Source organism: Lutjanus erythropterus, chromosome 2 (assembly GCF_056507025.1).
Source record: "Lutjanus erythropterus isolate fLutEry1 chromosome 2, fLutEry1.hap2, whole genome shotgun sequence".
Classification (NCBI taxonomy): domain Eukaryota; kingdom Metazoa; phylum Chordata; class Actinopteri; order Lutjaniformes; family Lutjanidae; genus Lutjanus; species Lutjanus erythropterus.
Window position 1 is genome coordinate 45,758,827 of NC_139318.1, and position 13,595 is coordinate 45,772,421.

General features: G+C 46.2%; 1 protein-coding gene and 1 long non-coding RNA gene across 2 annotated transcripts in view; one reads left to right on the top strand and one right to left on the bottom strand.

The window, feature by feature from the left end:
- LOC146332302 (butyrophilin-like protein 2) overlaps positions 1 to 13,595 on the bottom strand; it is a 43,642-nt gene that overhangs the window by 22,322 nt on the left and 7,725 nt on the right. Inside the window, exons 4-6 of the mRNA XM_084741279.1 lie at positions 12,873 to 12,914; positions 8,039 to 8,317; positions 1,222 to 1,239 (exon numbers count right to left, since the gene is read on the bottom strand). Of these exons, the coding sequence (XP_084597405.1) occupies positions 1,222 to 1,239; positions 8,039 to 8,317; positions 12,873 to 12,914 (339 nt within the window). The remainder of the gene's footprint in view (positions 1 to 1,221; positions 1,240 to 8,038; positions 8,318 to 12,872; positions 12,915 to 13,595) is intronic.
- LOC146332303 (uncharacterized) lies at positions 6,900 to 7,583 on the top strand. The gene is made up of 2 exons (XR_014772236.1): positions 6,900 to 7,331; positions 7,412 to 7,583. It is a non-coding gene; the product is annotated as an uncharacterized LOC146332303 (long non-coding RNA).

Below are 13,595 nucleotides of genomic sequence, written 5' to 3' on the forward strand. Positions count from 1 at the left end.
ATCTGTTCATTTCAAAACTGCATTTAAAGTAAATGATGAAGTTGATAAAAGTGAAGAGTTTTCTACTGACTTTCCACATTGAGAACATGTGTTTGTTTGTGTGTCTCCTGTTTGTGTCTCAGTCTCACAGTCGGCCTGTGACAGTGTCTTTATGTTGTTTCTTATGTGATTCATGTGGAACTTTGCTGCTGCACTTTCTCATTGGGATCAATAAAGTTCTCTATCTAATCTATACAACTACAGATAATCAAACCTTCAGAGAGCCTCGCTGGATTTTGGTGGAACATGTGGAACAATAATTCTTCACTTTCACAACATTTTTTCTTTTCACTTGTGGAACAGAAATGTCTCTGATTCTAATGACTTCAGTCTCTAAATCGTCCTCGTCTTCATGTTTTCATTAAAGCTGTGATGATTAATTGATTAGTTGTCAACTATTAAATTCATTGCCAACTGATTCAATAACTGATCAATTGATTTGAGTCATTTTTAAGAGAAAAAGACAAAACTCTTGATGATTTCAGCTTCTTAAATGTAAATATTTTCTGGTTTCTTTCCTCTGACAGTAAACTGAATATTTTTAGGTTCTGGACAAAAGACATTTCAGGACGTCGTCTTGGACTTTATGAAACACTGATCGACATTTTTTCACCATTTTCTGGACCAAACAACTAATTAATTAATCAAGAAAATAATCAACGGATCAATCAATAATAAAAAGAATATTATTGTCAGCTTCAGTTTTCATGTTGATCCTCAGGTTCAGCTCACAGCAGTCATTTATAAATCTGTTCCTGGGTTTGTTCATGTTACTAATTTAACTTCATTAAATTCTCCAGTTCTTTCTGTTGTTTCCCTTCAGATCAGAGGTTCACAAAGTTTTGATGACTGACTGACAGTTTATGAAGCGAGTGTTTGATGGAGGGACACACAGGAAAACAGATTAGTGATTTGGTCTCATAATGATGTTTAACATTAAATCCTGCACTTTGTGAACCTCTGCTCTCATTCTTCCTCTGATCTCTGTAGATTCATGAAGTGGAGTCTCAGAGTCTCAGGATCAGAGTCAAGTTTTCACTCAGTTTCAAACATTTTCAACTTCTGCAGATTTCTTCATCATGATTTACTTTGTGTTCAGTCTAAAGACATTAAGATTTTTGGAAACAATACATATATATTAAAATGACTCGAATACAAGTATAAAATAAGTAATAATCTCACCTTCAGGCGGCTCTGGACCTGTGAACACAGAGTAAACAGACAACAAGTGACACATCAGTTATAAAGAACAATTACAGGATTATAAATTTAACATTTTTATGTTTTTGTTCATTTTCTTCTCTGCCTGTAAATGAGAATTAAAGTGTGTTTAAGTGGAACAGAAAGAAACAGAAAATAACATGTAGGATAATAATTAGACAATAATTTCTGTTAAACTAAAATAATACAAAAACTTGTTACTAAATATGAAATTAAGGTTTTAAAAGTGTGTGCAGTCATTGTGTTATCAGGTTTTAACTGAGTCTCAGTGATAAACTCATATTAGACACATATGATCAGTCTCATGCTGCCAGAACAGAAAACTGATCATATCATTTGTTGTTGTTGTTTGTCATTTAGTTTCTAGTTTGAGTTCAGTTTAATAAATAAAATAATTGAAGAAGATAAAGTTTTTCCATGTGTTGAACATTTCATGTATGTTCAGTCAGAGTGAGTTAAAATCTGTGATGATGTTTGATGATTCATGTTGTCATTATCACTCATCATAGTTTGACAAGTGAAGCTTTCACACTTGAACTCATTTGACACCAGTGTCATGTCTCATCATTTTCTCTGACCTCTTCTACTCACTCAGCAGCTCATATGTTGTGTTTTCTGTATCAAACTAGTTTTGTCAGTTGGTTCAATCAGCGACTCCACAGTTACACCTGGTAGTTAGTATGTGCTCATATTTCTAACAACAAGATCAACTGTGTGGAAGAATCAGTTTGTGCTGGAACTCATTTTCATTTGGTGATGCAGAAATCTTCACTTATTAACCACATATATACCAACATATAACAAGGTCAAATACAACAGAGGAGACTGTGATCAGGACTGACCTTCAGTCCATGTACGGCAGTGAAGAAGTGCTGACCACAGCTGGATATCAACATCTGTGTCATGGTTGTTGAGTTTTTTGGATTTGTTTTGGTGTTTTTGGTGTTTCGGGTTTCCTTGTTTCCCTTTTTCCCCCCTCCCCTTTCCTTCCAGGGCAGTGTGTGTGGCAGCGGCGGCGGTCATTGGCTGGCTCAGCATAATGAGACGCACCTGGCTCTCATCAGTGCACTTCCCCGGGTATATGAGCTTGGCCTAGTCTCCACTCCTGTGCCGGACTATTCAGTCGTTGTCGGTAATGTAGCGCAGCAAGCTTTCTAGTGGATCTTTGGTGTTTTTTCCTTCGTGATTCTAATCAACAGTGTTTTTGTGCAGCCTTCAGTTCCTCTTCCGACCGTGGGTGCAGCACTCGTGCTCCTGAACCTACGCCAGCACGGTTCCCCTCCTGTCGACCCCGCTGCGCCAGCCAGCCGACCGCGTCCAGCACCTGCCCTCGCCTTCCGTTGTTTTTTGCTCTTTTGTGAAACAATAAACTCTTTGAAAACTGCTTTTATCTCGCTCTCTGCGTCTGGGGTCCTGGCCAAACTCTGAACCTAACAGAATAGTCCGGCCAAATCATGGACCCCGCGGAGACAGATAAATTACGGCAGGCGCTATCCTCTCAAGGAGCACGTGTTGGCCAGATGGGGGAAGCCATCCACGAGATCCAAGGCGTTCTCCAGACCCTGGTGACCAGCGTATCCCAGCTCGGCAGCCGCATGGATCAGGCCGTCAGTCAGATCCCCAGTTTGGCTCCTCCTGGGAATCTTCCTCCTTCCTCGGCTCCCTCCTTGGCGACTCCGGCTCCTCCACCCGTCCTCTCCCGGGAACCATACATCCCCACCCCGGTCAGGTATTCGGGAGATTTAGGGGCATGTAGTCAGTTCTTGCTTCAGTGTACTTTAGTGTTTGAACAGCAATCCCAGACTTACGCCACAGATAGATCGAAAATTGCCTTCATTATGAGTTTGTTAACAGATCGGGCTGCCTCCTGGGCTTTGGCTATCTCCACTAATTCGGCGGTAACTCAGTCTTATTCCTCTTTTGTAAATGAGATGCGCAAGGTTTTTGATCACCCGGTCCAAGGGAAAGAAGCCAGCAGCCGGCTCCTTTCCCTCCGCCAGGGTTCAGCGCCAGTCTCCCAGTACGCTATCGACTTCCGCATTTTGGCAGCCGAAAGCGGCTGGGATGAGCGCGCATTACAAAGTGTTTTTCTCTTGGGATTAGCTGATAATATTAAGGACGAATTGGCAGCACGAGACGAGACCCAGTCTCTTGACGAATTAATCTCATTAGCCATTAGACTCGATAACCGGCTACGTGAGAGATGCAGGGAGAGAATAGGGAGACAGGGCGCCCCTCCTCCTGTGGTTTCCAACTACCCTCCGGTGTCCACTCCGCAACGCGGGATTCCCCGGGACCTCACCCCCGTGCCTGCCCCCGCTCCTCGTGCGGGTTTTTCCTCCGTCCCTAACGAAGAGGAGTCCATGCAGTTGGGTCGAGCCAGACTGTCTCCCGCAGAACGGGAGCGCCGATTACTGCACCGGCTATGCATCTACTGTGGTCAGCCTGGCCACTTCCTCGCCACCTGTCCTCAACTGCCAAAAGGGGAGGCTCATCAGCCACGGAGGGGGCGCTGGTGAGCCGTACTATCTCTTCCTCCTCTCCCTCCACCCGAGTTCAACTACAAGGTATGCTCAGACTCCCACATAACACGATACCACTGCAGGCACTGGTCGATAGTGGAGCTGATGACAATTTTATTGACTCTGAACTGTGTAGTCAAGCGAACCTTCCTATTGAGCCTCTCCCTGAGCCTAGGAACGTTCTCACCCTGAGTGGACAATTACTGGCTAGTGTCACCCACCGTACTGCCCCTGTGACCCTGCTGCTCTCTGGTAATCATCAGGAAGTAATTTCGCTGTTAGTCATTCCCTCTCCCACTTCACCTCTGGTTCTGGGGCTCCCCTGGTTAAAGTTGCACAACCCCCATATTGACTGGTCCGCCTCGGCCATTACCAATTGGAGTACGTTCTGTCATTCCCATTGTCTTCACTCTGCCATTCCCTCCAGTGCCTCCTCGCCACCTGTGCCTACCGAACCTATTGACTTGTCCTCCATTCCCCCCATGTACCATGATCTTCAGGAGGTTTTTAGCAAGGACAAAGCGCTTTCTCTTCCCCCACACCGTCCCTATGACTGTGCCATTGAACTGCTCCCTGGAGCCCCATTTCCATCTCAAAAACTGTACAATTTGTCCAAGCCTGAAAGAGAGTCCATGGAGCAGTACATCACAGACTCGTTAGCTGCGGGGTTAATCCGCCCTTCCTCTTCCCCAGTGGGAGCGGGTTTTTTCTTTGTTGAAAAGAAAGACAAAACCCTGCGCCCTTGTATAGACTTCAGGGGGATAAATGACATTACAGTGAAAAATAAGTACCCACTCCCTCTGATTGATTCCGCTTTTGGCCCCTTGCACCAAGCAACCATTTTCTCCAAGCTAGATCTCCGTAACGCCTACCACCTCATCAGGATTAAGGAAGGAGATGAGTGGAAAACGGCGTTCAACACCCCCCTGGGACATTTCGAGTACCTGGTTATGCCCTTTGGTCTGACCAATGCACCAGCTGTTTTCCAGGCTTTGATCAATGACGTTTTAAGGGACATGCTTAATAGGTTCGTGTTTGTTTATTTAGACGACATCTTGATTTTTTCCAGAGACCTTGATGAACATGTCCAGCATGTAAAGCTGGTTTTAAGAAGACTATTAGAGAATAGACTCTTTGTGAAAGCAGAGAAATGCGAATTCCATGTCACATCTGTCAGTTTTTTGGGGTTCGTGGTGGAAAGGGGACAGCTGAAGGCGGATCCGGCCAAAGTTCAAGCGGTGGCCGAGTGGCCTGTCCCCGCCACCAGAAAACACCTCCAGAGGTTTTTGGGGTTTGCAAATTTTTACAGGAGGTTCATTCGCAATTACAGCCAAGTAGCGGCCCCACTCACTCAATTGACCTCCTCCAAGCTCCCCTTTGTGTGGTCGCAGGCAGCCGATGCTGCCTTCGACCGATTAAAGTGCCTGTTTACCTCTGCACCTGTGCTTTCCCATCCAGATCCTGCATTACCGTTCGTGGTCGAAGTCGACGCCTCTGACTCTGGGGTAGGGGCTGTCCTCTCGCAACGCTCCCCTGTTGACCACAAAATGCACCCCTGTGCCTTCTTCTCTCGTCGGCTCACCCCAGCAGAGAAAAATTACGACGTGGGCAACAGGGAGCTCCTTGCTGTGGTCTTGGCTCTCCAGGAGTGGAGGCATTGGTTGGAAGGTTCCACGCACCCTTTTACGGTATGGACTGACCACAAGAACCTCTCCTATCTACGGTCTGCACGTCGACTAAACTCCCGGCAGGCTCGGTGGGCCCTGTTCTTGGGTCGGTTCCGGTTCTCCCTCACCTACCGCCCTGGTTCCAGGAATGTTAAGCCCGACGCCTTATCCAGACAGTTTACTCCACCGGTGGAAGACACACCTGTGGAGACCATCCTCCCTTCCTCCTGCGTGGTGGGGGCGGCCAGGTGGGAGATTGAGCAAGTCGTGCAGGAGGCTCAACAAGATCAACCCATTCCCGAGAGCTGCCCTCCCAACCGGATGTTTGTTCCACCCGCCGCCAGAACTCCTGTGCTCCAGTGGGGACATGCTTCCAAAGTCGCCTGTCATCCTGGGTTTCATCGCACCCTCTCCTTGCTCCGACGCAGTTTCTGGTGGCCCTCCATAACGTCTGACACCAAGGAGTATGTTTCCGCCTGCTCCGTCTGTGCCCGCAACAAATCCTCCCACCAGACTCCTGCTGGCCTCCTACGTCCACTGCCCATCCCCCATCGCCCTTGGTCTCATGTTGCAGTGGACTTCGTCACTGGACTCCCACCGTCAGAGGGTAACACAGTAATCCTTACCATTATTGATCGTTTTTCCAAAGCTGTGCATTTTGTTCCTCTGCCCAAACTCCCCTCAGCCCTAGAGACGGCCAACCTCCTCGTCCAACATGTGTTCAGACTTCATGGTATACCTCAGGACATAGTTTCGGACCGGGGTCCCCAGTTCTCCTCCCAGGTCTGGAGGGCCTTCTGCCAGGCTCTGGGAGCTTCAGCCAGCCTCTCGTCTGGATACCACCCCCAAACCAACGGCCAGACGGAGCGGGCCAACCAGGACCTCGAGTCAGCTCTCCGGTGCGTCACCGCTAGACATCCCGCCTCCTGGTCCACCCATCTTCCCTGGGTGGAATACGCCCACAACTCTCTGGTCAGCTCAGCCACAGGTATGTCCCCCTTTATGGCCTCTGTGGGTTTCCAACCTCCCCTCTTCCCCATCCAGGAGACCGAAGTGGCAGTTCCGTCCGTCCAGGAGCACCTCCGGCGGGCACGGCGGGTCTGGCGGGAGGCAAGGGCGGCTCTCACGCGGACTGCGGCTCGCAATCAACGATTGGCGGACAGACGTCGCGCTCCTGCCCCCCACTATCAGCCGGGTCAAAAGGTGTGGCTTTCCTCACGCGACCTCCCTCTGCAGACGGAGAGCAGGAAGCTAGCCCCCAGGTACATCGGCCCTTTTGAAATAGAAAAGGTAATCAATCCCTGTGTGATGAGACTCAAATTGCCCGCAGCCCTTAATGTTCACCCGGCCTTTCACGTTTCCCTGTTGAAGCCTGTGTCCACCAGTGCTCTGTGCCCTCCGGCCGAACCCCCTCCGCCCCCCCGGCTCATTGATGACCACCCGGCCTACACTGTCCGGCGGTTGCTGGACGTCCGCAGACGGGGCCGGGGATACCAGTTTTTGGTGGACTGGGAGGGGTATGGTCCAGAAGAACGGTCATGGGTGTCCCGTTCTTTTATTCTGGATCCGGACCTTATTAATGACTTTTACAGGGACTTTCCTGGCAAGCCTGGCAGGCCGCCGGGTGGCGTCCGTTGAGGGGGGGGTAATGTCATGGTTGTTGAGTTTTTTGGATTTGTTTTGGTGTTTTTGGTGTTTCGGGTTTCCTTGTTTCCCTTTTTCCCCCCTCCCCTTTCCTTCCAGGGCAGTGTGTGTGGCAGCGGCGGCGGTCATTGGCTGGCTCAGCATAATGAGACGCACCTGGCTCTCATCAGTGCACTTCCCCGGGTATATGAGCTTGGCCTAGTCTCCACTCCTGTGCCGGACTATTCAGTCGTTGTCGGTAATGTAGCGCAGCAAGCTTTCTAGTGGATCTTTGGTGTTTTTTCCTTCGTGATTCTAATCAACAGTGTTTTTGTGCAGCCTTCAGTTCCTCTTCCGACCGTGGGTGCAGCACTCGTGCTCCTGAACCTACGCCAGCACGGTTCCCCTCCTGTCGACCCCGCTGCGCCAGCCAGCCGACCGCGTCCAGCACCTGCCCTCGCCTTCCGTTGTTTTTTGCTCTTTTGTGAAACAATAAACTCTTTGAAAACTGCTTTTATCTCGCTCTCTGCGTCTGGGGTCCTGGCCAAACTCTGAACCTAACAATCTGCTTTTTATGTTACAATATGGAATAACTTGTGTCACGCTGCACAAAACTGATGAAATGATTCATGATGTTCATGTTCCTGAAAGCTGCGTTCAGACCAGGATCCAAAATTTACTTTTTGTCCACCGGCTAAATATTTAGTGAATATTCAGATTTTACCAGAAACTCAATAGATTAATGTTGTGTTTTTAACTGATGAGTGAAACAAATCTGTCAGTTACTTTAATATTTTATCTGCATTTGTTTGGTGGTTGGTGATAATTTTGGTCTCTTGATCAGATTGAACAGAAACATTAATGTGGTTTATTTGATCCTGTGATTTTGACTGTTGATTGATGAACCAGTGTCACATTTTTATAAATTTAATTTTAGAATAAAATTACTAATAGGAAGAATCTCACCATGGATGAACACAAAGGTCACTGCAGAAATCTGATGGCAGATTTCCTCCTGTGTGACGACACAGCGATAGTCGCCAGTCTCAGTCACAGTCGTGTTGAGGATGATGTAGTAGCTGCCTCGTCTCTCTGTGACCTGTGGTTCTTTAGCAGGAAGGATGTTTCCAGAACCGTCCTGCCACTCAACTTTAGGTTTTGGAGAAACACGTTGAACGTCACACTGAAGCTTTGCTTCATATCTTGATTGATCAAATATTGTGATGTGTGGTTTTAGAGATGCACCTGTGAACACAGAGAACAAACAGGGACATTTTACATGTTATATTGTGATGTTTTTCCTTCATCACATCTCTTGTATGTGGATTACAGCATGTTTAAGAGAAAAAACAGGAACAGAGAGAAACAGAAAAGTACATGTCTCAATCACATGTTGTAATGTGACTGAGGTTTGGACAAATCTTCTAAATATGGTGGAAGAAACATTGTCTTTAACATAAATCATGAAGTTTTTTGCTTGTTGTAATAAACAAAAGTGTCCTAAAATATAAAAGTTAGGGTCTTTGAGGGTGTGTAACTCCTTGTATTAAAAGCTTGTGAGAGATTTCATTAGAGTGTACTTTATTTTTTACAACAAATTAAGTGATAAGTGAGTGAAACAAACACAAACACACAACAACACAACATATAAACACACATTTGTATAAAGTTGCTTTTAATTCATTCTACTCCTGATTCAGATGCTTTTATATTTATTTTATTTTTGTTGTTACTCATTCATCTGCCTGTTGAAATACTTGCTTTTCTAACTGAATTTTTGTTTAAATATTCCTTTTTTTGCTTTGCTGTTTCATCTACAGCACTTTGTAACATTTAGAACTTTTTATAACTTTTGAAGAGGTGAACATAAATAAATTATTATTAATAACAATTTATCAGCACTTCAAACTACAGCCTCCAAAATGACCATAAATATGAATCAACACCTCTCTTAAATAGTTTTAACCAAAAACAACATTATAACTTGATGACAGTAGGATTTATTACAGAGCTGTTGACAGGTGAACCTCATTAACTGGTAACTGAGTGGATGTAGTTTGTTGGTTTTCTACACGTCAAAGAATCATTAAAGATAAAATATGTGGTAAGTGGTTTAGTTTTATTAACTTAATATGATGCTCTAGTTATTCTATTATTTACCTTTACCTTTATATCTTCATTACTGATGACTATTTGTTAAAAACTGCATTAAAAAAAAAAAAAATGGCGGCGGCACGTGTAGATGCAGCGACCTGGTGCTCTTCAGCTTCACATTGAAAAAGACTTACACCCGAGCCGAACTTATCAGCCTGAAATAACACTGGACCGGCTGGCAGAAGGGTTCGACTCGTTCCCGGAGGGGATACGTTGGCAAGTACAGACAGAAAGGAGGCAACGGCTGCGCTGTGAAAGACGCCAAAAACGAGGCAAACGAGCCAGCATCAGAGCTAGGCTAACCGCAACTCTGCATAAACCAGCGGTTCCAAGTGTCTTTCTCGCCAGTGTCTGCTCTCTAGTTAATAAGATGGATGAGATTAAACTATGGGACGTTAACAACCAGATAGACAGCTGCATTATGGTGATAACAGAGACCTGGCTGCATGAAAACATCCCGGACCTAGCTGTGGAGCTAGCAGGACGTACAATCTTCTGGTCGGACCGCACATTGGAGTCCGGTAATGCCGGAGATATACTTGCTGTTTAACCATGCATTTGCGTATGTTTAGCGTTAATTTCTGAGGACGCGCACAACCATCGCTCCAAATGGAAGCAGGATACATGAGGCAGCCATGAAGCGTAGGAATGCGTAGGGGTGTGTATGTGAACGCGTAGTTAAAAGCAAGTATATTTCTGCCTTAAGAGGAGAGGAGGAGGTGTGTGCGTCTATATTAACAACAGTTGGTGCACGGACACTGCTGTTATTGAGAGACACTGCTGCCCAGACCTGGAGTTTCTAATGTTGAGGTGCAGACCATTTTATTTTTGCCCAGAGAAATAACCCAGGTGTTTGTAATTGCCGTGTATATCCATCTGCGAGCTAATGCTAACGTAGCCATGAGCAGGCTGCATGACAGCATCACCAGGCAACAAAACAAACAGCCAGAGGGCTTCTTCATCGTGGCTGGAGACTTTAATCATACCAAATTTAATATTTTCTTTTTTTTGGGGATTATCTTTTTATTATTGTGTTGTGTTCCATAGTAAGTGTACATTTCAACAATTCCAGAAGTGGCAACTGTAAACAGAGAAATATACATAAATGTACACCATGGTTCCTGAAATTAATTTATGAAAATATAAAATAACATATCCCACTCCCCACCCACCCACCTGCCCCAACCCGAGGGAAACAGACATGTACAGAGGACACTGTGAATAATACCTAATCTATGTGAGCATAGAACATACAGCAAATTTTAAGAAGAAGAATCACACCAACTTAAAGAATGTGCTCCCCAGATTCTACAAGAATGTTGACATTCAAACAAGGAAGGGCTGAACACTAGACCAGGTCTTTACCAACTTTCTACAGCCTACAAAAGCCGACCCTCCCCCCACCTCAGACACTCAGACCATCTTTCCCTGTTCCTGACACCAGCTTACAAGCCCCTCATCTGCAGGTCTAAGCCACAGTACAAGCTAGTGCAGTGCTGACTGAGGCCACATTATCCTTGCAGGACTGTTTTGAGGACACCATATGGGAGCTCTTTGAAGACCCAGACATTGAGCTCCACACCTCCTCTGTACTATCATACATCAGTGTCTGCATGGACAAGGTAACATCAAGGAAACAGGTGAGCACTGAGGACAGGGGACAGGGAAGCCTACAGGAAGGCTAGAGCGGACCTGAACAGAGGCATCAAGGCTGCTAAAACAAAGTACAGAGAGCAGATAGAGGCAAACTTCAAGGAGAACAACCCCCTCTCCATGTGGAAAGGCATACAGAATATTACGGACTACAAACAATGCCACAACACCCCTTCCCCCCGATACTTCTCTCCCAAACCAGCTTAACACCTTTTTTTCCCGCTATGAAGGGGACAACAGACAGGCAGAGGACACACAGCTGACATCATCAGAGCATGACCAGCCCCCCACCATCCAACAACACCAGGTACTGCGAGTCCTGCGTGGCATCGACACCAAGAAAGCACCAGGATGGAGTACCAGGGAGGGTGCTGAAATCGTGCTCATCAGCTTGCTGCAGTATTCACTAACATCTTTTACCATTCACTGCAGCAAGCCACAGTCCCCACCTGCCTGAAAACTGCCACCATAATCCCTGTGCCTAAATCCTCTGCCATCACAGGGTTGAAATGATGACCGGCCTGTGGCCCTGACACTGGTGATCATGAAATGTATGGAGAGACTGGTGTTACAGCATGTCAAGGCCCACATCCCACCTGGATTTGACCTACATCAGTTCGCCTACAGGTCCAACAGATCCACAGACGACGCCATCTCCATCGCCCTCCACACCACTCTCAGCCACATTGAAAGCCCCAACACATATATCAGGATGCTGTTTGTTGACTTCAGCGCAGCCTTTAACTCCATCAGCCCCAGCCGACTCATCAACAAACTGCAGTCACTACAACTTGGAATCTCCCTCTGTCTGTGGATCAAGGACTTCCTGACTAACAGACCCCAGCATGTCAGAATGGGCACCTCCACATCCTCCACCATCGTCCTCAATACTGGTGTTCCCCAGGGCTGTGTGCTGAGTCCAGTCCCGTACACACTGAACACTCATGACTGCGTCGCTACTCATGGCTCCAACACCCTCATCAAATCTGCGGATGACACAACCGTCGTGGGGCTCATCAGTTACGGTGACGAGGCACCATACGGGGAGGAGGTCCAAGTACTGGTGGCCTGGTGCAGTGACAACCACCTCAACCTCAACTCCAAGAAGACAAAAAAAGTCATCATTGACTTCCGGAAGTCGAGGACCACACTGCACTCAGGCCTGAGCATCAGTGGGGAGGAAGTGGAACGGGTCACCAGCTTTAAGTTTCTTGGCCTGCACATCTCGGAGCACCTGGGCTGGACTGTGAACACCACCCACATCATCAAAAAGGCCCAGCAGTGTCTCTTTTTTCTGAGAACGCTGAGGAGGAACAAACTCCCTCCACCCCTGCTGAAAAACTTCTACCACTGCACAATAGAGAGTGTCCTCACCTATGGATGTACGGTGTGGGATGCCAGCTGCACTGCATCTGAAAAGAAACAACTGCAGCGGGTCATCAAGACGGCTCAGAGGATTATTGGCTGCCCACTTCCATGCCTAGAGGAGATCTACTCCAGCAGTCTCCTCCGACGAGCCAGAAAGATCCGGGATGACACCGCCCACCCAGGACACTCTCTATTCACCAGCCTTCCCTGTGGCAGACTCAGAGTCATGAGAGCCCACACCAACAGACTGACACAGCTTCTTCCCCATGGCTGTGAAGAGACTGCTGCAGGAACCATGACCCCCCCCCCCCCCCACTGACTACTGACTGACTGTCTTGCACTCTTGATACAGACTATTACAGTCTGTATCTGTTGTAAATATTATAACTGCACTTTATTTTACTTACTTATTTTTACTATTTATATTACATTATATTATATTTTGTGACCAGGACATTGTAGCTGCTACAAGAGATGTTGCCAAACGACATTTCATTGTACCCCTTGCAATGACAAAAAAGCTCTTACCTGTATATGAACTCCACGTTTTCACTGTTTAAAAATTAGAGTGTTTTTCAGAGAAAATCTATATATATCAAGTTAAATACTGTATGTCAGGACTCACCTCTGATTTTTTCCTCCCATCGGTCTTTTATGATACTACAAACTGAAAGGAAAAACAACATAATCGCGTCAGATATCAGCAACTTGTCACACTGAGAAAAACTGAAACATGTGACTATTTATTAGACTGATTTAAAAGACGTCTCAGATTTGACAAACTATCTGAAGTTGGCAGCACATTTACACATGAGACTGGTTTGTGTCGGTCCTGGATGGGTTACAGTCAAAGAGTCAGAAAACACATCTGTCAGAGCCTCCTTACTACCCTGCTGTGAGAGAGTCACCAATCCACTGATCCTGAACGATACAACTGCCTCCAGAAGACGATCAATCATGATCAATATCTGTAACACAGATCCATTAGAGGCCTGTCTCAAGAAGTAAGTTCAGATAATCAGGACATCTTTGAGTTATCTGGCTTTACTACGACTAACACTGTTGTTGTGGAGACTCACAAAGCTGATCATCAACTTCTCTTGTTAACTCAGAACTTTCTAAACCAGCTGGAAGTTCTCACATATGAAACCAGATTTATAACAACTCACATGCAGGACTCAGAATAGACATGATGGGATTTATACTTATTCATTTCATGATAGAGAGTCAGATGAGGAAATTGATATCACTCTCTTATCTGTACGTTAAATATAAAACTAGACTCAGTTAGCTTAGCTTAGCACAACAACTGGAAACAGGGAAACAAGTCTGTGTCTGCTGAACAAAA